Here is a 20,172-nt window from a genome sequence, read left to right on the forward strand (position 1 = left end):
CGTCAATATCCTTGGGGGGCTGTTTTTTCTGGGGACACGAGGGATAAAAGCATGCTGGGAGGGGCCGGACCTTTCTTTCTTTTTGTTTTCTTTTTTGGAAGATGCGGAGTTGTACGATAAGAAGGCTTGGGCAGGGGGGTAATGAAATGGATGGACGTCCTGGTGACAGTTGATTTTCACAAGAGCTCGAGCCCCTGAGGCGCATATAGAATGCCAGTTAAGTGAGACCACATGTGATGCTGAAACCCCTCTTGATTTTCGAGAGCTGCCCTAGCCTTTTCTCCTCCCTAACGCCGCAAAGCCAACGAACACACAAGCCCATACTTTAACGCCTCGAATGCAATCATCCGCCACCGCCTTGATCCAACAATGAAAAGGGCGAAAGGGAAAAAAGAAGAACAAGACCAGCCTACTTCCTCCCCTCGGCATTCCGCTGGTTCTTCCTCATCCGCCGCTCATTCCGCTTCACCTTCTCCCGAATCTCCCTGCGCTTGTCGCCGCGCACGCTCGTGCCCTCCTTGCGCTGCGCCTCCTTGGCCGCGCTCACCTCGATGATGGCGTCGTCCTGCCCGGCCTTGTTGGCCCCCTTGTACCCCCACCGGCGCTCAAACTCCCCCGTCTCCTCGTTGTACTGCTGGTTGCGCCGCTGCTCCCGCGTCTTGGGCTTGATCCCGCGCCGCTTGGCGAAGGCCGACCATTTGGTTTCGGCCTTGGGGGCGGGGACCGGCTTCTCGCGCGGGAGGGCCGTTTGGGGCGGGGGGAGGGTCAGCAGCACGCCGGCGGGGGTCGAGCTGATGGCGCAGGTGGTCAGGAGCTGGTTGATGAGGACTTGGGCGCCGTCGCGGGCGACGCTGGCGAGGTGGGTTTCGAGGGCGGAGCGGTCGGTGAGGGTGGAGGGGGGGATGGCGACGGGGTTGGGGTCGTTGGCGAGGAGGAGGCCGAGGTCGAAGGTGTAGGGGGTCGGCTTGTCGACGGTGACGGGGAGTTTGGCGGGTTTTTGGGTTGTGGTGGCGGCCATGGTTGTGGTTTGTTTTGGGGGAATTGGTTGTTTGGTTGGTGGTGGGTGGTGATGATGGTGTTTCTTTTCTCTGCGCAATTGGGGCAGGCGCAGAGGTTTGGCTCCATGCGATGAACATCCTGAAATTTAGGCGGTGAAAGCTGGTAGATTGGTAACCCCACATATTGGCATTGGCAGTGGCAGGGGTCTCTCATCCCGCCCGTCTTGTTGCTGTAAGATGGATGTCTACATGTTTATAACCTCACGCTTCGTCAATAATATTCAGAAGAATACAACTGAGGCACAGTACCTAGAGGCATCAAGAAAGAGTTTATCGTCACCTTTCACAATGCCTATTCTCGATAACGGGAATCTAGACTCGGAATGCATCATGTTTCTACAACCATGGTGGTATACTACCAATTCGTTCCAATTGGAGCTGAAAGGATGCCTTAACCATCTCACCAACAACCAGCTGAAAATCACTCAATCGGTAGTTGCCATGTTGTAATGTTGATACCATTCAGAGGCATTGTTGACATTTGGGTGGTGGGATGGAAGCCATAGCAGTGGCACCGGGTGGGAGTCTCGGCTTGGCAAGGTCCGTGCTCCGACTTCACACGCTGGGTCCGATTTTGTTTGGTGATGGATTATCTCGAATTTTGAGCAGCTCCGGGCCGGCAGCCATTGGCGATTTGGACGGCACACCCCACGATGCAATAGAAGCGACCCCGCCGAAAGAGACAACCAAACATACATCGACGACACCATGTCGACCCCCAATTGCCTGCGCTGTCTCGTGCGGCCTTCGGCGGGGATTCCGGTATCAATGCCCATGTCACGGGCTGTTCCTCCCATCACCAGAACCACCCTAGCCGCATCTTTCTCGACCACCGCAGTCTCAAATGCTGCTCCCAGAAAGGCTTTCCAACCAGCCCCCAATGCGAAAGCGCACTCTCGTTCGGGCAAGAAACTGCAGCTCGGCAAGTTCAAGAAGGACAGGACCGCCGAGAGGGGCAGGGTCCCGCTGCCCGGCGAGCGCAAGGCCTACCGCAAGCGCATCACCCTCAGCAATGATAACGCCATCCCCGTGCCATGGTTGGCCAACCTGGGCCCGGCCGATATGACCGCGCCTGAGAACATCGCCAGGGTTTTGGCCCTTCCCGCAGAGGTGCAGGACCAGCTGCGAGCCGACGAGGCCTTCAAGACGACACAGTGTTGGGGCATGTTCAGGAAACCCTCCGTGTTGGTGCGCAAGGAGACGGTCGACTTGACAAACCAAATGCAGAACTCGGCTGAGAACAAGAAGACCCTGCGTCTCGTCGTGACCGGTGATAAGGTGGTTGGCAAGAGCATGATGCTGCTGCAGGCCATGGCATACGCCCACCTCAACAACTGGATTGTGATCCACCTCCCCGAGGGTATGTCTTGAGCCGAGCCCACCCACCAAAAACCATGTTATGCTAACCCCTCCCAGCCCACGAACTCACCACCGCCGGCACCGAATACGCCCCCATCCCGGGCACCGACCCCGTCCAGTACATGCAGCCCGTCTACGTGCTCAAGCTGATCCAGGCCATCAAGCGCGCCAACGAGCAAGTGCTCTCCAGGACGTACACCATCCAAGCCCACCCGGAGCTGCCGCAAAACATGCCCCCCAACACCCCGCTCCTGGCCCTCGCCAACGTCGCCAAGGAGGCCGACGGCGCCTGGCCCGTCTTCCAGGCCCTGTGGAACGAGCTCACGGCGCAAAAGGCCAACCGGCCGCCCATCCTCCTCAGCCTCGACGGGCTCTCCCACGCCATGAAGATCTCCGACTACCGCTCGCCGTCCTTCGAGCGCATCCACTCGCACGACCTGGCCCTCATGCGACTCTTCACGGACGCGCTGGGCGGCGGCGTGCAGTTCCCCGCGGGGGGCGCCGTGCTGGCCGCCACCAGCCGCAGCAACGCGCCGCGGGCGCCCAGCATGGAGCTCGCACTCGCGCAGCGCGAGGCCGAGGCGAAGGCGGGCGAAGGCGCCGAGGTGCCCCAGAAGGACCCCTTCTTCCGCGGCTACGACGACCGCGTCGAGGCCGTCCTGCGCTCGGTCCGTGTGCTGCGCGTCGCCGGCGTCGACAAGCGCGAGGCCCGCGCCCTGATGGAGTACTGGGCCGCCAGCGGCATGCTGCGCGCCACCGTCGACGAGAAGACCGTCACCGAGAAGTGGACCCTCGCCGGCAGCGGCGTGCTCGGCGAGATGGAGCGCGCGGCGCTGCGGACGATGCGGATTTGAATGATTGTATGGGTGGTGGCAGGTTTGTAATCCTATGAAATGGTGTGTAGATAGACGCGCTGTGTAGAAATGGGAGACTGTACTTGTAGTAGGATCGCATTTTCGGTCTTGGACGAGTGGTTCGACACAGCGCACCCACAATGTCGGGTTGACTTCACTCATTCCATTGTCCAGCTAGCAGGACTTCGTACCGAAGTTGCTACATGAGCCGGGAAACGAATCTCTTCCCGGTTTTCGTCCATACAGTCATTCAATTCCATAACTAACACCCCCTGGCAACGCCGAGTGGACACACACAACACACCCAAAAAAGCACGGAAATGCAACAACGGCTGGAACCCAAGCCAGATCTACTACTACCAAGCCACACACTCACAACTCCTGGCTCCCCTCCCGCTCAGCATTACCAGACGTAACAAACACGAGCCTCGTGCCGTTGCCAGCCGTTTGCCAGACCTGTAGAGTCCACAGTCAGTAAATCATTCTTCTCAATGGCTTAATATAGGCAGGGCGGTTGACAGAACTCACATCCAAGTCGGTATACTCCTCCAACGCCGCCAGCCACTGGTTCTCGGTAAACCCCTTGGCAATGACGCGCTCCTTGACCTTGCGCAGGCTCATCTCGACGCCATACCCTTCCTCATCCTCATCCTCCTCCACATCATCCGGCCGGCACGCGCCGCCATCGGCCAGCCCCTTGACCAGGTTATAGATCTTGCTGCTGGCGTTCATGCCGCGGCGGCCGCGCGACTGGTCCTCGCCGGCCAGGCTCTCCTTGGAGGCCTCGATCAGGCGCAGGGCCTCGTCGACGTCGTCCTGGGTGACGACGTTGCGGAAGGCGAGGCGGGCGAGCGCCTGGGCGAGGCGCACGACGCCGAGCAGGGTACGCGGCGTGGTGTTGCCGAAGTTGTTCGCCTGCGCGCGCTTCTCGGCCCGCCGCTGGCTGCCGCGCAGCCGCACGTAGGTCTTGACCATGTACTCGGACACGGCCTGCGGCACCACCGGCCGGTACGTGCGCGCCTGCGCGACGTAGGCGCGCACTTCTTGGGGTGAGAACACCACGCCGTCGGCGGTGCCCAGGTCGGGGTGCCGGCTGTGCATGTGCACGTGCGCGACGTGCTTGGCGAGCTGCGCGTCGGTTTCCCGGGTGGGGGTGTCGAGGAGGAGGAACATGACGTCGAAACGGGAGAGGAGCGCCGCGGGGAGGTTGATGTTCTCCACGGCGGACAGGCGCGTGTTGTAGCGCCCGTAGAGCGGGTTAGCCGCGGCCAAGATCGAGGTGCGCGCGTTGAGGGAGGTGCTGATGCCGGCTTTGGAGATGGAGATGGTCTGTTGTTCCATGACTTCGTGGATGGCAGTGCGGTCGTTGTCGTCCATCTTGTCGAACTCATCGATACAGCAGATGCCGTTGTCGGCTAGGACCAGCGCGCCGCCTTCGAGCACCATCTCGTCCGTGACTGGGTCGCGCATTACGGCGGCGGTCAGACCCACGCCACTGCTGCCGCGACCCGAAGTGTACACGCCGCGCGGGGCGACCTTGGAGATGTACTTGAGCAGCTGAGACTTGGCCACACCGGGGTCGCCCATCAGGCAGATGTTGATATCACCACGGATACGCATGCCGTCACCGACTTCCTTGGTCACACCACCGACAAGCAGGAGCAGGAGCGCCTTCTTGACGTCGAGGTGACCGAAGATTTCGGGGGCAATCGACTTGGCGAGGTACTCGTACTGGTTTCCTGACTGCGTAAACTTGGCGATCCTCCGCGCCATCATGGGGTCGATCTCCATATCTTCGTATGCCTTCTTGTGCTGGACAACGTGGTGCGCCTCGATGTAGGTGTCGGTCAACAGGCCAGCGCGCATAGCCTGGAAGCCGGTATAAGGGGTGGGGAGGAAGATACCGCCAACATCGACCACATCACCGGGGCTGATCTGCCTGACCAAGCTACCATAGCACAGGACAGTTAGGGTCCTGGGAATTTGACCGATGGGTACCTGCTCTGCCAGCTCCTGGATCTTGACCTCCTGGAAAGGCAAGAACTTGGACGCCCTCGACGACGGGTACAGCTGCCCCTTGGCCTGGTTCTCCTGGCAGTCTTTGGATGGGCAGAGCGTGAGGGGGCCGTACTGCTTGTCGGTGACGGGCTGGAAGATTTCACAGCCGCAGCGGTCACAAGTGTAGGCGCTGACCTGGACGATGGGCTTGACGTCGGATACCCTTGTTGCGATACCGCGAATGGTGATGAGGCGGCCTAGGTGATCGCCGCGGACCTGGCGGACCGATAGCGCCTTGACCGGGTTGTCGGGCGTCGACGTCCTCGGCTTGAAGACGAGGGTGTATCGCCGGGTGAGCTGCGACGGGTACTGGTCGTTGAGGATAGCTGGGTCTGATTCCCTGTCGGCAATACCCTCCAGCATCTGGTTGCGCTGTGTCCGGTTTGTCATAAGGACGTCGAGCACGTCGTCCTTGAAGGTGACATTTTCGTTCGGTTGGGGCATCAGCTTGTCGACGGCCCGCGAGAGGAGCTCAACATAGTGTCGGGTATTTTGCTCGACCCACTCCACAAGCTTGAGCCCCTCGTTCAGATCCTTCTCGTACGAAGCGAGGTCATCCAGGTCGACCACTACCTCGCTGATGTTCCTGTCGGCCAGATCCTGAAGCATATCTTTGTACTTGTGTCGGGGGACTTGTTTCTGGGGCTTCTCGCGGCGGCGTTGCTGCTGAGCGTTGTCATCCTCGTCCATAAAGTCGTACTCGTCACTGAGGTCATCCTCATCGATGGTAATATTGCCCAAGGCATGGGTGATAGTCTCTTGCGGAGAGGTCTTGAAATCGGACAGGAAGTGCTCGAAGGCGGCTACACCACCATTAGCAACAGTCTCCAAATTACAGATTGAAGGATTGTTTGTTGTTTTGTTGTTACTCACTCAGCTGCACCTCGTAGTCGACAGGCGCCTTCATCTGAAGGAGCGCCATGATTGCGGCTGTATTTTGAACCTCTTCTCCGCACGGCGTTGGTGATTGCTTGCTTAGTGGTGTTGACGACGGAGGTGGGTAGATGGTGCGACGAACCGGGGCTTCGGGCGGGATTGCGATAAGAAAACACACGCAGGCGCTTGGGCTCGGGAGGCTGGGGTTGGGACAAGCGAGCTGTGACAGGGGGACGCGTCTAAGGAATGCCCAACGCGCTTTTTCGCGCGTCTTAGCCTAGGGGTGATTAAACATGCTGCTTGGGGCTGCAGCTGGCATTGGCAGGTGTGGCCAGTTGGGGTTATATCTCTTGGCAGGTCGCGGGGGACTGGCATGGCCCTGCACATCCGGTCTTGGACTCTTGGTCCCCTTGCCTCGGCACATGCAGATTGCCGGGAAGCTGCCCCGTTCAAAGCTGCCGCTCCCGAAGCCATATGCGCGTTGCCGAAGTGAAAGTGGGATGAAATGTTGTATTGATCAACATACATCCCTTCTTTTATTTTGAGTCGCTGCATGCGACAAGGCGAATACACCACCACATCGAGATCGCGCAACTAACATATCCCATACCCGACCAACGCACCCGGTCTCGGGTTCCCCTGAGTTGCAATGGCGCCAATGCAGCCGTCGTCGGCGACTCTCTCCTTGGTGCATTTGCAGAACTGCCTGGTCAACCTGCCGCCGTCGATAGCCACGGTTCTTTCCAATATCAACAAAGTAAGAGCCATGTTCTAATCAGCATGGGGAATGCAATTGACGTGTAATTGCCATGTTTAGCCTGCCCAAAATGTCGTTGTTGAACTTCGCTACCGCGCCCGCTCCACTCCCACGGGGGGTGATTCCGACCCAAACGCTCCATCGATGAAGCACATGTACCTTGGATGGACTGGTATGCCGAGCAAACTGCGGAGAGCTGCCCCAGTGGTGGGGGGAGGCGGTATCGGCGGATCTCGCGACGGACGCGATCAGGAGTTCATTGAGCTGGATACCACACTCGGCGCAACTTTGGGATTGACCGAGGGCCAGAGGGTAACGATAACTGTGCATTTCGACCCGCCCCTGGTGCACACAGTCAACATCGAACCCCTGACGCCCGACGATTGGGAGATGATCGAGCTACACGGGACTTTCTTGGAGGACAACCTACTGTTCCAGATCCGCGCCGTCCCTAATCCTGTGCATGCCATAGAGTCACGCGCTCCCGCCCGCTACATGCACCCCCTGACGCTCCATCTATCACCCACATCTACTGCGAACATCAAGGTCCTGTCGATAGAACCTGCTCTTCCCGCCAATGCCCCCTTCGCCAAGATCGCTCCGGACGCCGAGGTCATTGTAGCGCCCAAGACGAGGCAAAAGCAGCGAAGTAGCAAGGACGACAAGAGCGTGGGCAGCGCGTCTCGGAGGAGTGGCAAGAGCTCAACAACCACGACCAGGAGGAAGAGCGCCCGGGAAGAGAAAAAGGCAGTCTTGTTCTTCCGTGGTATTGACCGGAATAACTGCCAGGACTGGTTCGACAGCGAGGCCCCGGTTGAGGATCTCAGTGTCTGGATTGGTCGTGACCTACTCTCCGCGGGAGATTTGAAGGGGGTGATGTGGGTGTCAGTCAGCGTCGTGAGGCCTGCCGGCCTTCAGCAGCCACTTGATTCGGCAAATCAACCACAGGAAGCGGATCCCGCAGCGAAAGCGTCCAACAAGATTGTCGCCGCCCTTCTGCCATGGGATGATCCCCCTGATGGCCAAGCAACTGCTCTCTCGCCATCTCTGTGTGCCGCGCTTGGATGCGAAGGCATGGTCGGTGGTGTGGTTAAACTCGAGCCCGCTCCGGTCCCGATGTCCCGGAGGACCAGCCAGGACTCGGTTCAAAAGCTCAAGATATATCCTTTCCAGTCGTTGAAGCCTACTACTGAGCCCTCGGGCCTCAAGTTCGGCGGTCAATCGAAGGCGGAGAAGGAGGAGGCGGCAAACCAAGTCAAGCATATCTACGGGCCAAACGGAAACGGACTATTGTCAGGTCCCCTCACAGATGGCCAGGTGCTCGGAGTAAACCAGGGTCTAAAATGCCCCCGAGGGTGGGAGGGGGCTGTTGTGAGGTTCGAACCTTCTCCGGCGCCACAGGGGCAAGGGAAAAAGCCCGTAAACTGGATTCTCGGCGCCGACTGGAAGTTGCCCCTTGTGGTCGAGCCGCCCGTTCCGATCCCTTCGTGGCTCACAGAGTTCGAGGCTGACGAGCTGGGCTCGTCCGATACTCTTCTGGTTGGCATTGACTCACTGCTGGAAAAGCTCAAGTCACATCTCTCGCACATGTCATCCGTCCTCCTTACGGGCGGCCAGGGATCCGGCAAAACGTCTGTTGCACAAACAGTCGTGCGTGCAATGCGCGCTTCCCAGCTGTATTATGCGAACTACTTCCCTTGCACTAAGCTCGTCAACGACGAAAGCAGGGTGTCGACCATCAAGGAAACGCTGAACCGCCTGTTTATGGCTGCCAGCTGGGGCGCCAGGCTCGGCGGAAAGGCAATCGTTATCCTAGATGATCTTGACCGCCTCTGCCCGGCCGAAACTGAGCTACAGGTGGGGAACGAGAACGGCCGGAGCCGACAGATCAGCGAGGCTATCTGCTCCATGGTCAAGCAGTACTGCGGCAGGGACAGTAATGTGGTCCTGCTCGCCACCTGCCAGGGCAAGGATTCGCTTCACAACGTGCTCGTGGGCGGCCACATTGTCCGTGAGATTGTTGACCTGAGCGCCCCTGATAAGGAAACTAGGCGGCGCGTCATGGAGGCTCTCACTAAGCAGGGCTCTGTTTCCCCAGAAGAAGCGGAACCAGTGGATGAGCACGGAAGCCGTCCGACGACCGCGGATGGTAGTACCACAGACGGCGACGGAGGGGGGTGGATGGACGGCCCGACCCGTACGACTCGGGAAGCACCCAAGGACAAGCCCAGCGGCTTCATCCTCGACCAGGACCTCGACTTCCTCGACCTTGCCGGCCAAACTGACGGCTACATGCCAGGCGATCTAATCCTGCTCATCTCGAGAGCGCGTAACGAGGCCCTGAGCCGGAATGTTGGCGAGTCTACGAACCCCGACACGACTACTATCCATTTGAGCCGTGCCGATTTTGACAGCGCCCTTAAGGGATTCACCCCAGCCTCGCTGCGCAATGTCACGCTTCAAAGCTCTACGACCACATTTTCCTCGATCGGCGGGCTGACAGAGACACGCCAAGTCCTGCTCGAGACACTCCAATACCCAACCAAGTACGCCCCCATCTTTGCGCAATGTCCTCTCCGCCTCCGGTCCGGCCTCCTCCTCTACGGTTATCCCGGGTGCGGCAAAACCCTCCTCGCCAGCGCTGTGGCAGGAGAGTGCGGCCTCAACTTCATCAGCGTCAAGGGTCCCGAGATCCTCAACAAGTACATCGGCGCCTCGGAAAAGAGCGTCCGTGACCTCTTTGAGCGCGCGTCGGCCGCCAAACCCTGCGTTCTCTTTTTCGACGAGTTCGATTCTATCGCCCCCAAGCGTGGCCACGATTCCACGGGCGTCACCGATCGCGTCGTCAACCAGCTTCTAACGCAAATGGACGGCGCTGAGGGCCTCTCGGGCGTGTACGTCCTGGCCGCGACCTCCCGCCCAGACCTGATCGACCCCGCGCTGCTCAGACCAGGCCGCCTTGACAAGTCTCTACTTTGTGACTTCCCCACGCTAGAAGACCGCCTCGACATCATCCGGGCGCTCGCCCAGAAAGTCAAGGTCGCCGACGAAGTCTGGAACTCAGAAGAGGACCTGCTCGAGCTAGGCCGCAGGACCGAGGGCTTTTCCGGTGCCGATCTCCAGGCGCTGGTGTCCAACGCCCAGCTAGAGGCCATCCACGACGTGCTGAACGACCGCGAACAGCCTGCCGCTGCTGCCAACAGCCGCCGGGGCGCGGCTAAGAAGGCCACCGCCGCGTCGGCGAGGAACTTTGTCCAGTTCCGCTACGGCGAGGACGGTGTCTCGCCGGATGGCAGTGCTGCCGCGGCACCCCGTACCCGTGCGACGCAGCTTGCCGAGCAGGCGGCCATAGCCAGCAAGCTGGAGGGCATCAAACTGGCGCGGAAACGCACGAAGCAGTTTTCCAAGGGCGCTACCAACCCCGCCGGTGGGAATGCTAACGGCGTTAACGGCGATGTGGCAGATGGTGGTGGTGGTAACGCCGAGGTGGTGCTCCGCTGGGAGCATCTCACCAAGGCACTCGATGCGACACGGGCGAGTATCAGTTCTGATGAGCGGGCGCGGTTGGAAAGAATTTACCGGGAGTTTGTGGTGGGCCGGAGCGGGGATATGAAGGATGGCCAGGGGAGCATGGAGATTGGAGGGAGAAGCAGTCTCATGTAGTATGTATATATGTTGTAGTCAGATGGCGTTCAAGCAGACGGCGGTAATGTTTATTCTTTGCCCAATAACCTACACCTACGAGCAGTAAATAACTCCCTGTGAACCCGGCACCAGGTATGAACTCGCCCTGAAGAAAGAACAAGAGAGAAATGAAAAGAAGGAAAAAATAACCCCAAGGAAGAGGCAAACACATACAGAAAGATTAATCCTACAAGCCGTCTCCTCTCATCTCCAACTCCCACACAACCCCATCCCACCCCCTTTTAGCAAACTCACCCCCTCCCCCCCTTCCCAAAATCAACAACCACCACCTCCCCGCGGTACACCGCGTACACGCACCCGCCCGCGCCCTCCTCTTCGACATCCACCCCCACCTCGCACAACTCGAACTCGAGGTCGATGAACCCCTTGGGCGCGTGAGATAGAGAGCTTCCGTGACGACGGGGCTGTCTTTGTTATTGTCGTTGTTGTCGTTGTCGTTGTCGTTGTCGTTGTCGTTGTCGTTGTCGTTGTCGTTGTCGTTGTCGTTGTCGTTGTCGTTGTCGTTGTCGTTGTCGTTGTCGTTGTCGTTGTCGTTGTCGTTGTTGATGTCGTTGTTGTTCTTGTGGTTGCTGTTGTTGGGCATGGTGGTGCGGATGAGGTCGCGGTGGATCGTTTTGGGGGTAGGCTTCCGTCATCCTCGTCTGGCGGTCGGGCGGTGGGCTTTTTCAAGTTAGGAAATGTCGAACCGAAAGCAGTAGTTGCAATGGACAGCCCCCGGGCGAGGCTTTTCCAGAATTCTTGTAGGGATTGTCGGATTTCCTGCATCCTGTTGGTGTTGGTGGCCTGGGTGCCGTTCCCGGAATCTTCCACCAGTGTCACCGAACTTGCTGGCGTGGGTGGACATATTGGGAGAGGAAATACGGTGCTCTCGTTTTCATTTCTGGCCAGCACCAACTTTGGAGTATCATTCTTCATCACGTCGCTAATGATCCCCCCTATCTCGCTCTCCAAAGCCTTGTTGAGTCGGGCCTGGACGTCGCTGAGAGTGGGGACGGGTGGAAGCCGCCAGGTGGTATAGACGTTGCCGTGAGTCCTGGGAATATGGAACTTCCCATGGAGTTGGACAAATAGGTTACAAAGGTAACAGGCATCTTTGCTGGAACAAATAACGCGCGGCATCTTGGCAACAGGATGAAGTTCGTAGTGGCACACGATTTGTACCTCGGCATGGACACGCGAGTCCTGGAGGACGTTACCGACGGTCGAGAGAAAATTTGAGTTGCCCAAGTTCAAGCCCTGGAGCTTGGAGGCAATGCTCTTGACACCATGAGCAAGCGAAGCCCCATTGCTACACCGGGAAAGGCAGTCATTGAGATGGCGGACCGGCGATGCTTTCAAGTTCGTTGCAAATAATTCATCTTTGAGAGAGACGAGCGTAACTTCTGTCTTCCGGAAGAGATCCAACTCCTTGGCCATTCGGAGCAGATATAAGGCACATTCTCGGTATTGGGCAAGTTTCGACAATCGGGCGATGAAGCATTTCCGCAGCGACGGGTCGAACTCGGCCGGACTAACCCCCTCGAAAAGTTTGTCAAAGTCGGTGTCCTTGTTGAGTCGGTAGGCGGCACAAAGAACGTTCTTGATATGTCTCACGACTTCCTCCTTTTGGCAGTCTTCAAGTTTTGTCAAACATCCTAGCAGGTTTTGGCCATCCTTGGTAAACCTTTCGATTCTCGCTCCCAGCTCGCTGCAGTTGCGGTGGTTGCGGGCATTATCCAGTATCTTCTGTAGGAAAATGCCTAGGAAGACACTGTCTCTTTTGACATACGTTGCGTCGGGCCTGTTGGATTTGGTTTGGGAGAAAATGCTATGTTTGCACATATCGGCGATACTACCCAGGACTCGATCTTCCGAGAGGGGATTCGCTTCTATTAAAGGGATGGCCGTTAAGGACAGCTCTTTGGGAGGAGGAGGGGAGGGTACACACCACCGTTTGTCGGAGAGAGGTGGCGGAGGACCTCTACAAGCCCATCTTTGATGCGTGTCAAGGTCCCGCTCGCACACGTAGCATGTTTCTTGTTGATCGCAACGACTATTCGGATCCCCTTCTTGTCGGCCAGCTCCTCGACACAAGTGGCCACGACATGGAGCGGGTTATCTGATATGCCACAGAGGAATGCTAAAGTTCTGGTTAGGCTAACCTCACGTTCAATCGAGAGGAGCCGGCCGGTATCTTTGCGGGTTGCCCAGCGTGGCAAGGTGTTGATCTGAGGGACAGTGGGAGCTGGGCGCAGGAGTGACAGAAGAGAAAGATTCTCGGCAAAGGATAGAAATTGCCGGCGTTGCATTTTCGACAACATAACTAGCTTATAGCGTTGGCTCACAGGAGCAAGTCAACGGTGAAAGAGGAAGAAGGAGGAGTCGCATGATTGCACACTCTAGGTTGGTACCCGCGATGGGAGAGGGTTCCTATTCGCAGGGCTGGGAGTGAGGCGCGTCAATGCATGGCAAACACTGAGGCCCGCGACGGTTGCGTGACTTTCCAGCCACTTGGGTCGTGCGAATGCATTTGCTAGTATCGAACTGTTCAACCTAGAAATGTGCAAGTGGGCAGGCGATATTCTGTGAGGTGTTAGGAAACCAACTTCACTCGTTGAGGCCGTTAAAACGATCCAACCCGCTTGCCAACCACATACGATCCCTTTTGCTTTGTGGCCACCATCAAGTACCGATAAAAGAAAACACTTACTATCCAGAGTCCAGTATCTCCGTTTTACCCCTTCCCACTCGCCCTTGCCAGCCTCGGCAAGGTGCGACATATCGACGCCAATTACGTTCCAATCCACATCTAGGCCAGCGTCGGTTAGGTGCAACTCGGCTACCTTGGTGTAAACATCATAGCAGATCAAGCGGTCCGCGCCGAGGCCGTTGAAGAAGCCAAATCTGCCATCGCCATCTAGCAAGCCTGGGATAAAGTCGGTAAAGAATTTGCGCAGTTGGGAGTAGTCTTCGCCAAAGGTGTCGAAGTAGATGGCGTCGTATATCTGCCCTTCCTCGAGAAGCCGTTGGCACACCTCTTGCCATTTCCCTGTGTGCACCTTGAAAGCGCCCGGGGCTGGGCCGCTTTCTTCCCAGACGGCGCCGAACTTGGAACCAGAGCTAGAAATGTGTTCCAAAACCTCGGGGTGGGCCTCAATAATGTGATGTTTAGAAGGCTTCGTCTCGGCAAACATGGTGTCGATGATACCCATGCCAAATCCGATATTGAGAATTCGCTTCCCTGGCTCCTTGTTTGGTAACAAAGCGTCAACGCTCTGACGCATGATATCGGTCTCCCAGGCCATCATGACACCGTTGCCGTCGTCGTCGACCAGTTTGCCGTCCGAGTATGTTAGCTTCGATCGTAGGTATGCTTCGGAAGTGACCTCGGCCTCTGTATCGTCCTTGGGGGGCTGGAACCGGGGTTCCTCTTCTTCCTTGCTTTCCTCCTCTTCTTTTTCCTCCTCCTCCTCCTCGTCCTCCATCTTATTCTGCCCACTAGGCTTAACATTAACCAGCGCAGGGGCCTCCTCCCCGTCCTCGCCCACGACCACCATCTCCCCATCGTCAACATCCATATCAATGACCTCAATATCCTCTCCCTCTTCCCCATCCATACTCTCCAGCTCCTCATACCCTTCCATCACGCCAAACAACATCTCAGCCCTCACACCGGCCTCCACACACAAGTTATACAACTCCCTGCGCCCCAACCGATGTGCCACGCAGCCGGGGGTCTCGTTCCGATCGTCGACATCGTTCCAAATCCCGCCCCACAGCAGCAGCTCGTAGACGACCTTCTTGGCGGCCTCTAGGTCGGCGGGGTCGTCACCTTCGTTGTTGTCGTCGCCGTCGCCGTTCTCTTCCGACGGCGCGGGGCCGCATGACCGGATGGCGGCGTGGAGGGGAGTCTCGCCCGTGATAGGGTCCTGTACGCTCGCCTTGCCCGGGGTGTCGAGGAGTTTCTTGACGGTGGCGAGGTCGTGGGCCCAGGCGGCCGTCAGCACGCGCTGGGTGTCGGGCGGGCAGGAGGGGGAGATGCGGGTGGATATGGTGTCGTGGTCGGGATCGGACATTGTGGTTTTTTTTTGGGGTTTTTTAGGGATGGTACCTATGATAAGGAGTTGGTTGTAGATATCTGAACTGCTACTTGAATTCTTGGTAGTGGGGAGTAATTGTAATGATGAAATAATAGGCGGACAGTCACGGCAGATCGGATTTGCATGTGCCCCTCCATCTGCCCCTCCGTCTGCCCCTCACCACCGGATATACCCCTGCAATAGAGTTGACTATTGCGAGAGTACTTGAAAGAGAATCTGACGATAGGACATGAGGTGTCTACCGTCGCCAGAGATGAGACCCTACCGATTAAGGAAGTTCACGAAACCAAGGCACACGGCTACCAAGGGGGCCGGAGATAAAGCCCACCTCGCTCGCAAAAAATACAAAACAAAGCGACAAAGCGACAAAACGATAAACCTAACTATAAACAGATTGGACCATTCAAAGTCAAGCGAAAGATCCCAGACACTAACTACGAATTGTCACTACCACGATCAATGCAGGTCTACAATAAACACCGCACCGAAAACAAATCTCGAGACAACGAGGCGTTGCATACAAGACTTATTCGGCCGACCACCCTGACACCCAGCCTTTTCCTCTGCCTCTCTTCACCATGGGCCAGCAACAAACCTCCCTGGGGCTCTCGAAAGCTGGACTCTCGCCAACCCAAGAAGAGCGAGTTCCAGCAAATCCACCGTCACGAAAACGACCGCTAGACTGTGACGACGACGCCCAACCATGGGCAAAACGAGCGCGGACGACGCGACCACCCTCGGAGCCAGCACGATTGACACGGAAGAACTTGGCCCTATTCGACAAGATGGGTAAGAAGAAGACCTCGGACCCTACGAACGGCTCATCCACGACGAAGACCACGTCGACAACTTCGCCTGGATTTGCTACCAAGGCTCGAAATAATGGAATCCTCGAATCGGTATCCTCTAAGCCACCTACGAATCTCAAAGACCTCCGTAGACGGCAAGCCAAATCCCGTGGCACCGCTTCCCCAACAGAATCAGTGTATAACCGCTATGTCAGAAACGTCCAGGTAGCCGGTAACAAAGCAACCGTAGTCGACTACATGGGCGAACTGATGAAGAAAAACTATTCTGAGGGCTACCGCCAAGCCTACAACCGAGTATTCACGAATCTTCCAGGAGATCTCGGGTTTAATAATGGCCTGTCTGCCCCACAGCCTGACTTCGTCCAGGGACTAGAGGCAGAAGAATACCGGCCTTTCCCCGTAGACGACCACATCCCAGGAGCTGCCCTCTATATAGACGAGCCCCACTCCATCACCCTGCCACAAGTAGCTGGAGAGTGGGAGGGCCCGGCGGGGGACATGAGAGAAGCGAGAATGCGGAGCGCCTACAACGGAGCCGCGATGGTTCACGCAAGAAACCAAGCTCTCGCCTACGTGGGAAAAGCTGACCCCGCTAGTCATGCAGAAATCATAACATTTACCACCGATGGCACCAACCTCAACCTCTTCGCACATTACGCTGCCGAAACGGAGGACGGCACGCTCGAGTACCACCAATACCCTATCTCGTCAATGCACCTCACAGGCACTTATCAAGGCTATAAGGATGGACGAAAAAGTCTCAGGAACGCCCAGGACCACGCCAGAGAACAGTCATACGCTCTGAAGGACCAGTTGAAGGAATACTATAAGAAGCAACGTCGCGGTACCCTCCGTCCGGTCGATGAAACGGTACCACCCTTGCCCGTACCAGACGTCGAGCCTCTGGTTACAGCCCAAACCCACGCAGATGAAGACGGGTACGAAGTCGTCGAAGCTCAAGCTGTCTACCAGCCTACGTTGCCTACCTCGTCCACACATAAGCACAGCAGCGAGTCTGGTAATAAGTGATTTTAGTGGACGATGTAGTCCCCATAGTTCGTGGCTTGCCTTGGCAGATGGGTCGGTGAGCAATGATCCGAACTGATGACCAAACAGGTCCCAACCACCCCGTCATTGAAATCGGGCAATCTTTCAATTGCGACGCTTGGCTCGTGCACATATGTTTATCATCAGTTGTAGTGTAGAGTCAATTGAAAAGAGACAATGCCTTAATGTACTTAGTTATCCAGACCAAATAATACTACGGAGTACGAAGTACTTTTGTTGTTTGCTTGAAGAAACCCGGTCTCGGATGGCTCCGATCTTCAAAACTGCAACCACTCAAACCCATGGCTCTCGCTGCGTGCATGCCTTGGCTTCGGAGGCTCCAGCAAGACAAGGGTCCGCCAGCCCCACCAAATGCTACAGTAAAGAGCCTAGACCGCAATTCGCCAATCGTAGAGCTTGTCTGTCCACGTGCTCACTTTGCCAGCGCCGCTACAAAGACTCGCTGTGCCCGCGGCAATGTATAGAGGTTGGGTTTTGTATGTACGAATACAGCGTCACGGGTGAAGATTGAAGCTGTCGCTTTCTTTTATGTCGGAGCTCCTGTCATTTGGCAGTAACACTCAATTAGCCACTAGGTACCTAGAAACGAGGCATTGACCTCGAGCAGGTGATCCAAAGACGGCAGGTGGAGCTTCGACAAAACACAAAAGAAACGGAGCTCCAATTTCAAGGATCAAGCTCGAGACAGACGAGGCTTGGCTAACAGTGGCGACCTCTGGGCCCTCGGCTTTGCTACAATTGACCGCTCGAGCTGTTGCCCCGCCACCCCATGCTGCTGATCGTTCACGACCTCAAGTCTCGTTCCCAACATCTACACTCGCCGCGCAACCGTATCCGCGACCCCACCTGGCGAGCTCCCCCCGGCGTCGTCGTCATGAAGTTTGGCGAGCAGCTCCGCTCGAGCGTTATCCGCGAATATCAATGGTATTACATCGATTACGATGGCCTCAAGGCCGACCTCAAGCAGCCTAGCGGGCCCATCCAGCCCGTTGCCGACGACCGCGCGAAGCCTGGGAAGCCGCAGCGGCGCGAGTGGACTGAGGAGGATGAGAGCCGCTTCGTGAGCAAGCTCGAGTCCGAACTCGACAAGGTCCATTCCAAGCAGCAGGTCAAGGCCATGGAAATCTCGCGCCGCATCACCGTCAGCGAGCGCGAGGTGCGCGATGTCGTCAACCGCCTTAACGAGCGCGGCCTCGGCCAGGACGGGCCTAGCGAAGAAGAGTTCATGCTACTCGAGGAGGACTTGAGCGATATTATCGCCGACGTCCACGACCTCGCCAAGTTTGTGCAGCTCAACTACACTGGGTTCTACAAGATTATCAAGAAACACGATGTGAGTTATCATTGGATCATGCCGGACATCGGAGGAAACAGCACTGATAACGCGATAGAAAATGACCGGATGGCATCTAAGACCCGTCTTCGACACCCGACTCAAGGCGAAACCATTTTACAAGGAGAATTACGACGCGTCGGTGGTAAAGCTCTCGAAGCTCTACGATCTCGTGCGGACGAGAGGAAACCCCGTCAAGGGCGACAGCGCCGCCGGCGGAAGCCAGGCCAGCTTTGTCCGACACACGACGAAATACTGGGTGCATCCCGACAACGTGACGGAGCTCAAGCTCATTATTCTTAAGCATCTGCCCGTCCTCGTGTTTAATGCGAGCAAGGAGTTCGAGGCACAGGACTCGGCTATTACATCCATCTACTACGATAACCCGGACACTTGGGATCTGTATGAAGGGCGGCTTAAAAAGACAGAAGGCGCCGAGGCTATCCGGCTACGCTGGTACGGCGGTATGCAGAACGAAACCATCTTCGTCGAGCGCAAGACACATCGAGAGGACTGGACGGGCGAGAAGTCGGTGAAGGCCCGCTTCTCGGTCAAGGAGAAGAATGTGAACGCGTACCTACGAGGCGAGCTCCTCCCGGCGGCCATCTTCGAGAAGGCGCGGAAGGAGGGCAAGAAGTCCGAGAAGGCTATTGCCGAGGATGAGAGGCTGGCCCGTGAGATCCAGTGGTCTGTCCTCAAGAAGGGCTACAAGCCGGTGTGCCGGTCCTTCTATCACCGTACGGCGTTCCAGCTTCCCGCCGACGCGCGCGTCCGTATCTCGCTTGATACAGAGCTTACCATGGTCCGCGAGGATAACCTTGACGGGGTGACGAGGTCAGGTAACAACTGGCGGCGCACAGACATTGGTATCGACTACCCGTTCTCCCAGCTCCCTCCCGGAGACGTCGTCCGGTTCCCCTACGCCATTCTCGAAGTCAAGCTGCAGACACAGCTCGGACAGGAGCCCCCGGAGTGGGTACGGCAGCTGATCTCCAGCCACCTCGTTGAGGCGGTCCCCAAGTTCTCCAAGTTCATTCACGGCGTCGCCTGTCTCTTCCCTGAGAGGATAGACCTTCTGCCGTTCTGGATGCCGCAGATGGACGTCGACATCCGCAAGCCGGTGACGCACGACTTCGGCATCAAAAGACTCGAGCACTCGGCCACGACGTCGATATCGGATGACGAAGAGGAGGAAGACGACGACTACGACTCGGACGACGAGCAGCGGCCTGCAACTTCGGGCGCCCAGGCCGGCGAATCCAGCGCCGCAGCTACGAGGAACGGCCGGGCGCCGGTTCTGTCGGCCGATGTCGAGGACCAGACGGTCGACCGGCCGACGGGCGAGGACACCTACCTCTACGACTCGGACGACGAGGATGACGAGGACAGACTCGAGGAGGCGCGCAGGGTGGGCGGCTGGACGTACGTCCAGACGCGCATCTCGACGTCGGCCAACGCTGCGGCGCGCGGCACGTGGTGGCTGCTCAAATCGCTAGTGCCGCGGCCACGGGCGACGGAGGTCCCCCGCAACGCACGGCTCGAATCGCTTCTCGGGACGGGCGAGATCCAGCAGCGGCGGTTCAAGGCGCCCAAGGGCAAGAAGATCTACGTCCCCGTGCGCGTCGAACCCAAGGTCTACTTCGCGGCCGAGAGGACCTTTTTAGGATGGGTAAGCCGATGTCCCCCTCCCACCATAATTTCCTGAGCACCTAGCTAACCCTCGCAGCTCGAATACTCCATCTACATCGGCACCATCGCCGTGACGCTGCTCAATTTCAGCACCGAGCACGGCAACCGAGCGTCCTTCGTCGCCGCCAGCGCGTTCACGCTGCTCGCCCTCCTCTCGCTGTGCTATTCGGTCGTCATCTACCTGTACCGCAGCAGCGCCATCCGCACGCGCAGGGTGGCTCAGTACTACGACAAGGTCGGCCCGAGCATTTTGTGCGCTGCCCTGTTTGCGGCGGTGGCGCTGAACTTTGCGTTTGAGGGGAAGAGTAGGGAGTTTTGGTAGGGTGGTGTATCGTGGGGTTTGGGTTTGAAGGTGTTTGAGTTTGGGAAGTCCTGATGGCGTAAGTTTGCTTTGGGGGACCTGTGGTGTTGTGTCGAACAAGCATATGGAGCGAGGGGATTCAGGGGTATTTGTGCATGGTTACCGGTAAACTGTATTATCTACTTACTGTAGCAACAACGGGCATCATCAACGTTCCTGAGGGTTC

At 57.5% G+C, this 20,172-nt stretch overlaps 7 protein-coding genes across 7 annotated transcripts; 4 read left to right on the forward strand and 3 right to left on the reverse strand.

Annotated features, from left to right (window-relative positions):
- Positions 1-244: 244 nt before the first annotated feature.
- On the reverse strand, positions 245-1,187 carry F5144DRAFT_555791 (ribosomal biogenesis regulatory protein). The gene has a single exon (XM_066787930.1). The coding sequence runs from the start codon at positions 1,016-1,018 to the stop codon at positions 410-412; it is 609 nt and encodes a 202-aa protein (XP_066648573.1). The 5' UTR covers positions 1,019-1,187; the 3' UTR covers positions 245-409.
- Positions 1,188-1,766: 579 nt separating this feature from the next.
- F5144DRAFT_636928 (mitochondrial 37S ribosomal protein mS29) lies at positions 1,767-3,588 on the forward strand (the record flags this gene model as incomplete). The annotated part of the gene is made up of 2 exons (XM_066792641.1): positions 1,767-2,418; positions 2,475-3,588. 2 exons carry the CDS (start codon positions 1,767-1,769, stop codon positions 3,269-3,271), a joined length of 1,449 nt encoding a protein of 482 aa, XP_066648574.1. The 3' UTR covers positions 3,272-3,588.
- On the reverse strand, positions 3,539-6,474 carry F5144DRAFT_39755 (DNA replication licensing factor MCM7). Its single transcript, XM_066784779.1, has 3 exons — positions 6,203-6,474; positions 3,800-6,132; positions 3,539-3,727 (listed from the first exon to the last, which is right to left on the reverse strand). Exons 1-3 carry the CDS (start codon positions 6,249-6,251, stop codon positions 3,644-3,646), a joined length of 2,466 nt encoding a protein of 821 aa, XP_066648575.1. The 5' UTR covers positions 6,252-6,474; the 3' UTR covers positions 3,539-3,643.
- Positions 6,475-6,633: 159 nt separating this feature from the next.
- On the forward strand, positions 6,634-10,687 carry F5144DRAFT_502162 (P-loop containing nucleoside triphosphate hydrolase protein). Its single transcript, XM_066786404.1, has 2 exons — positions 6,634-6,962; positions 7,023-10,687. Exons 1-2 carry the CDS (start codon positions 6,855-6,857, stop codon positions 10,623-10,625), a joined length of 3,711 nt encoding a protein of 1,236 aa, XP_066648576.1. The 5' UTR covers positions 6,634-6,854; the 3' UTR covers positions 10,626-10,687.
- Positions 10,688-13,194: 2,507 nt separating this feature from the next.
- On the reverse strand, positions 13,195-14,722 carry F5144DRAFT_479635 (S-adenosyl-L-methionine-dependent methyltransferase; the record flags this gene model as incomplete). Its single annotated transcript, XM_066785179.1, has 2 exons — positions 13,195-13,229; positions 13,357-14,722. 2 exons carry the CDS (start codon positions 14,720-14,722, stop codon positions 13,195-13,197), a joined length of 1,401 nt encoding a protein of 466 aa, XP_066648577.1.
- Positions 14,723-15,449: 727 nt separating this feature from the next.
- Positions 15,450-16,584, forward strand: F5144DRAFT_588798 (uncharacterized protein; the record flags this gene model as incomplete). Its single annotated transcript, XM_066789968.1, has 2 exons — positions 15,450-15,535; positions 15,750-16,584. 2 exons carry the CDS (start codon positions 15,450-15,452, stop codon positions 16,582-16,584), a joined length of 921 nt encoding a protein of 306 aa, XP_066648578.1.
- A 913-nt stretch (positions 16,585-17,497) lies between these two features.
- F5144DRAFT_478160 (VTC domain-containing protein) lies at positions 17,498-19,967 on the forward strand (the record flags this gene model as incomplete). Its single annotated transcript, XM_066785088.1, has 3 exons — positions 17,498-17,956; positions 18,015-19,625; positions 19,683-19,967. The coding sequence occupies 3 exons, from the start codon at positions 17,498-17,500 to the stop codon at positions 19,965-19,967; spliced, it is 2,355 nt and encodes a 784-aa protein (XP_066648579.1).
- Between the last annotated feature and the right edge of the window lie 205 nt (positions 19,968-20,172).

Source organism: Chaetomium tenue (genome assembly GCF_020726465.1).
Source record: "Chaetomium tenue strain MPI-SDFR-AT-0079 chromosome Unknown F5144scaffold_1, whole genome shotgun sequence".
NCBI lineage: Eukaryota > Fungi > Ascomycota > Sordariomycetes > Sordariales > Chaetomiaceae > Chaetomium > Chaetomium tenue.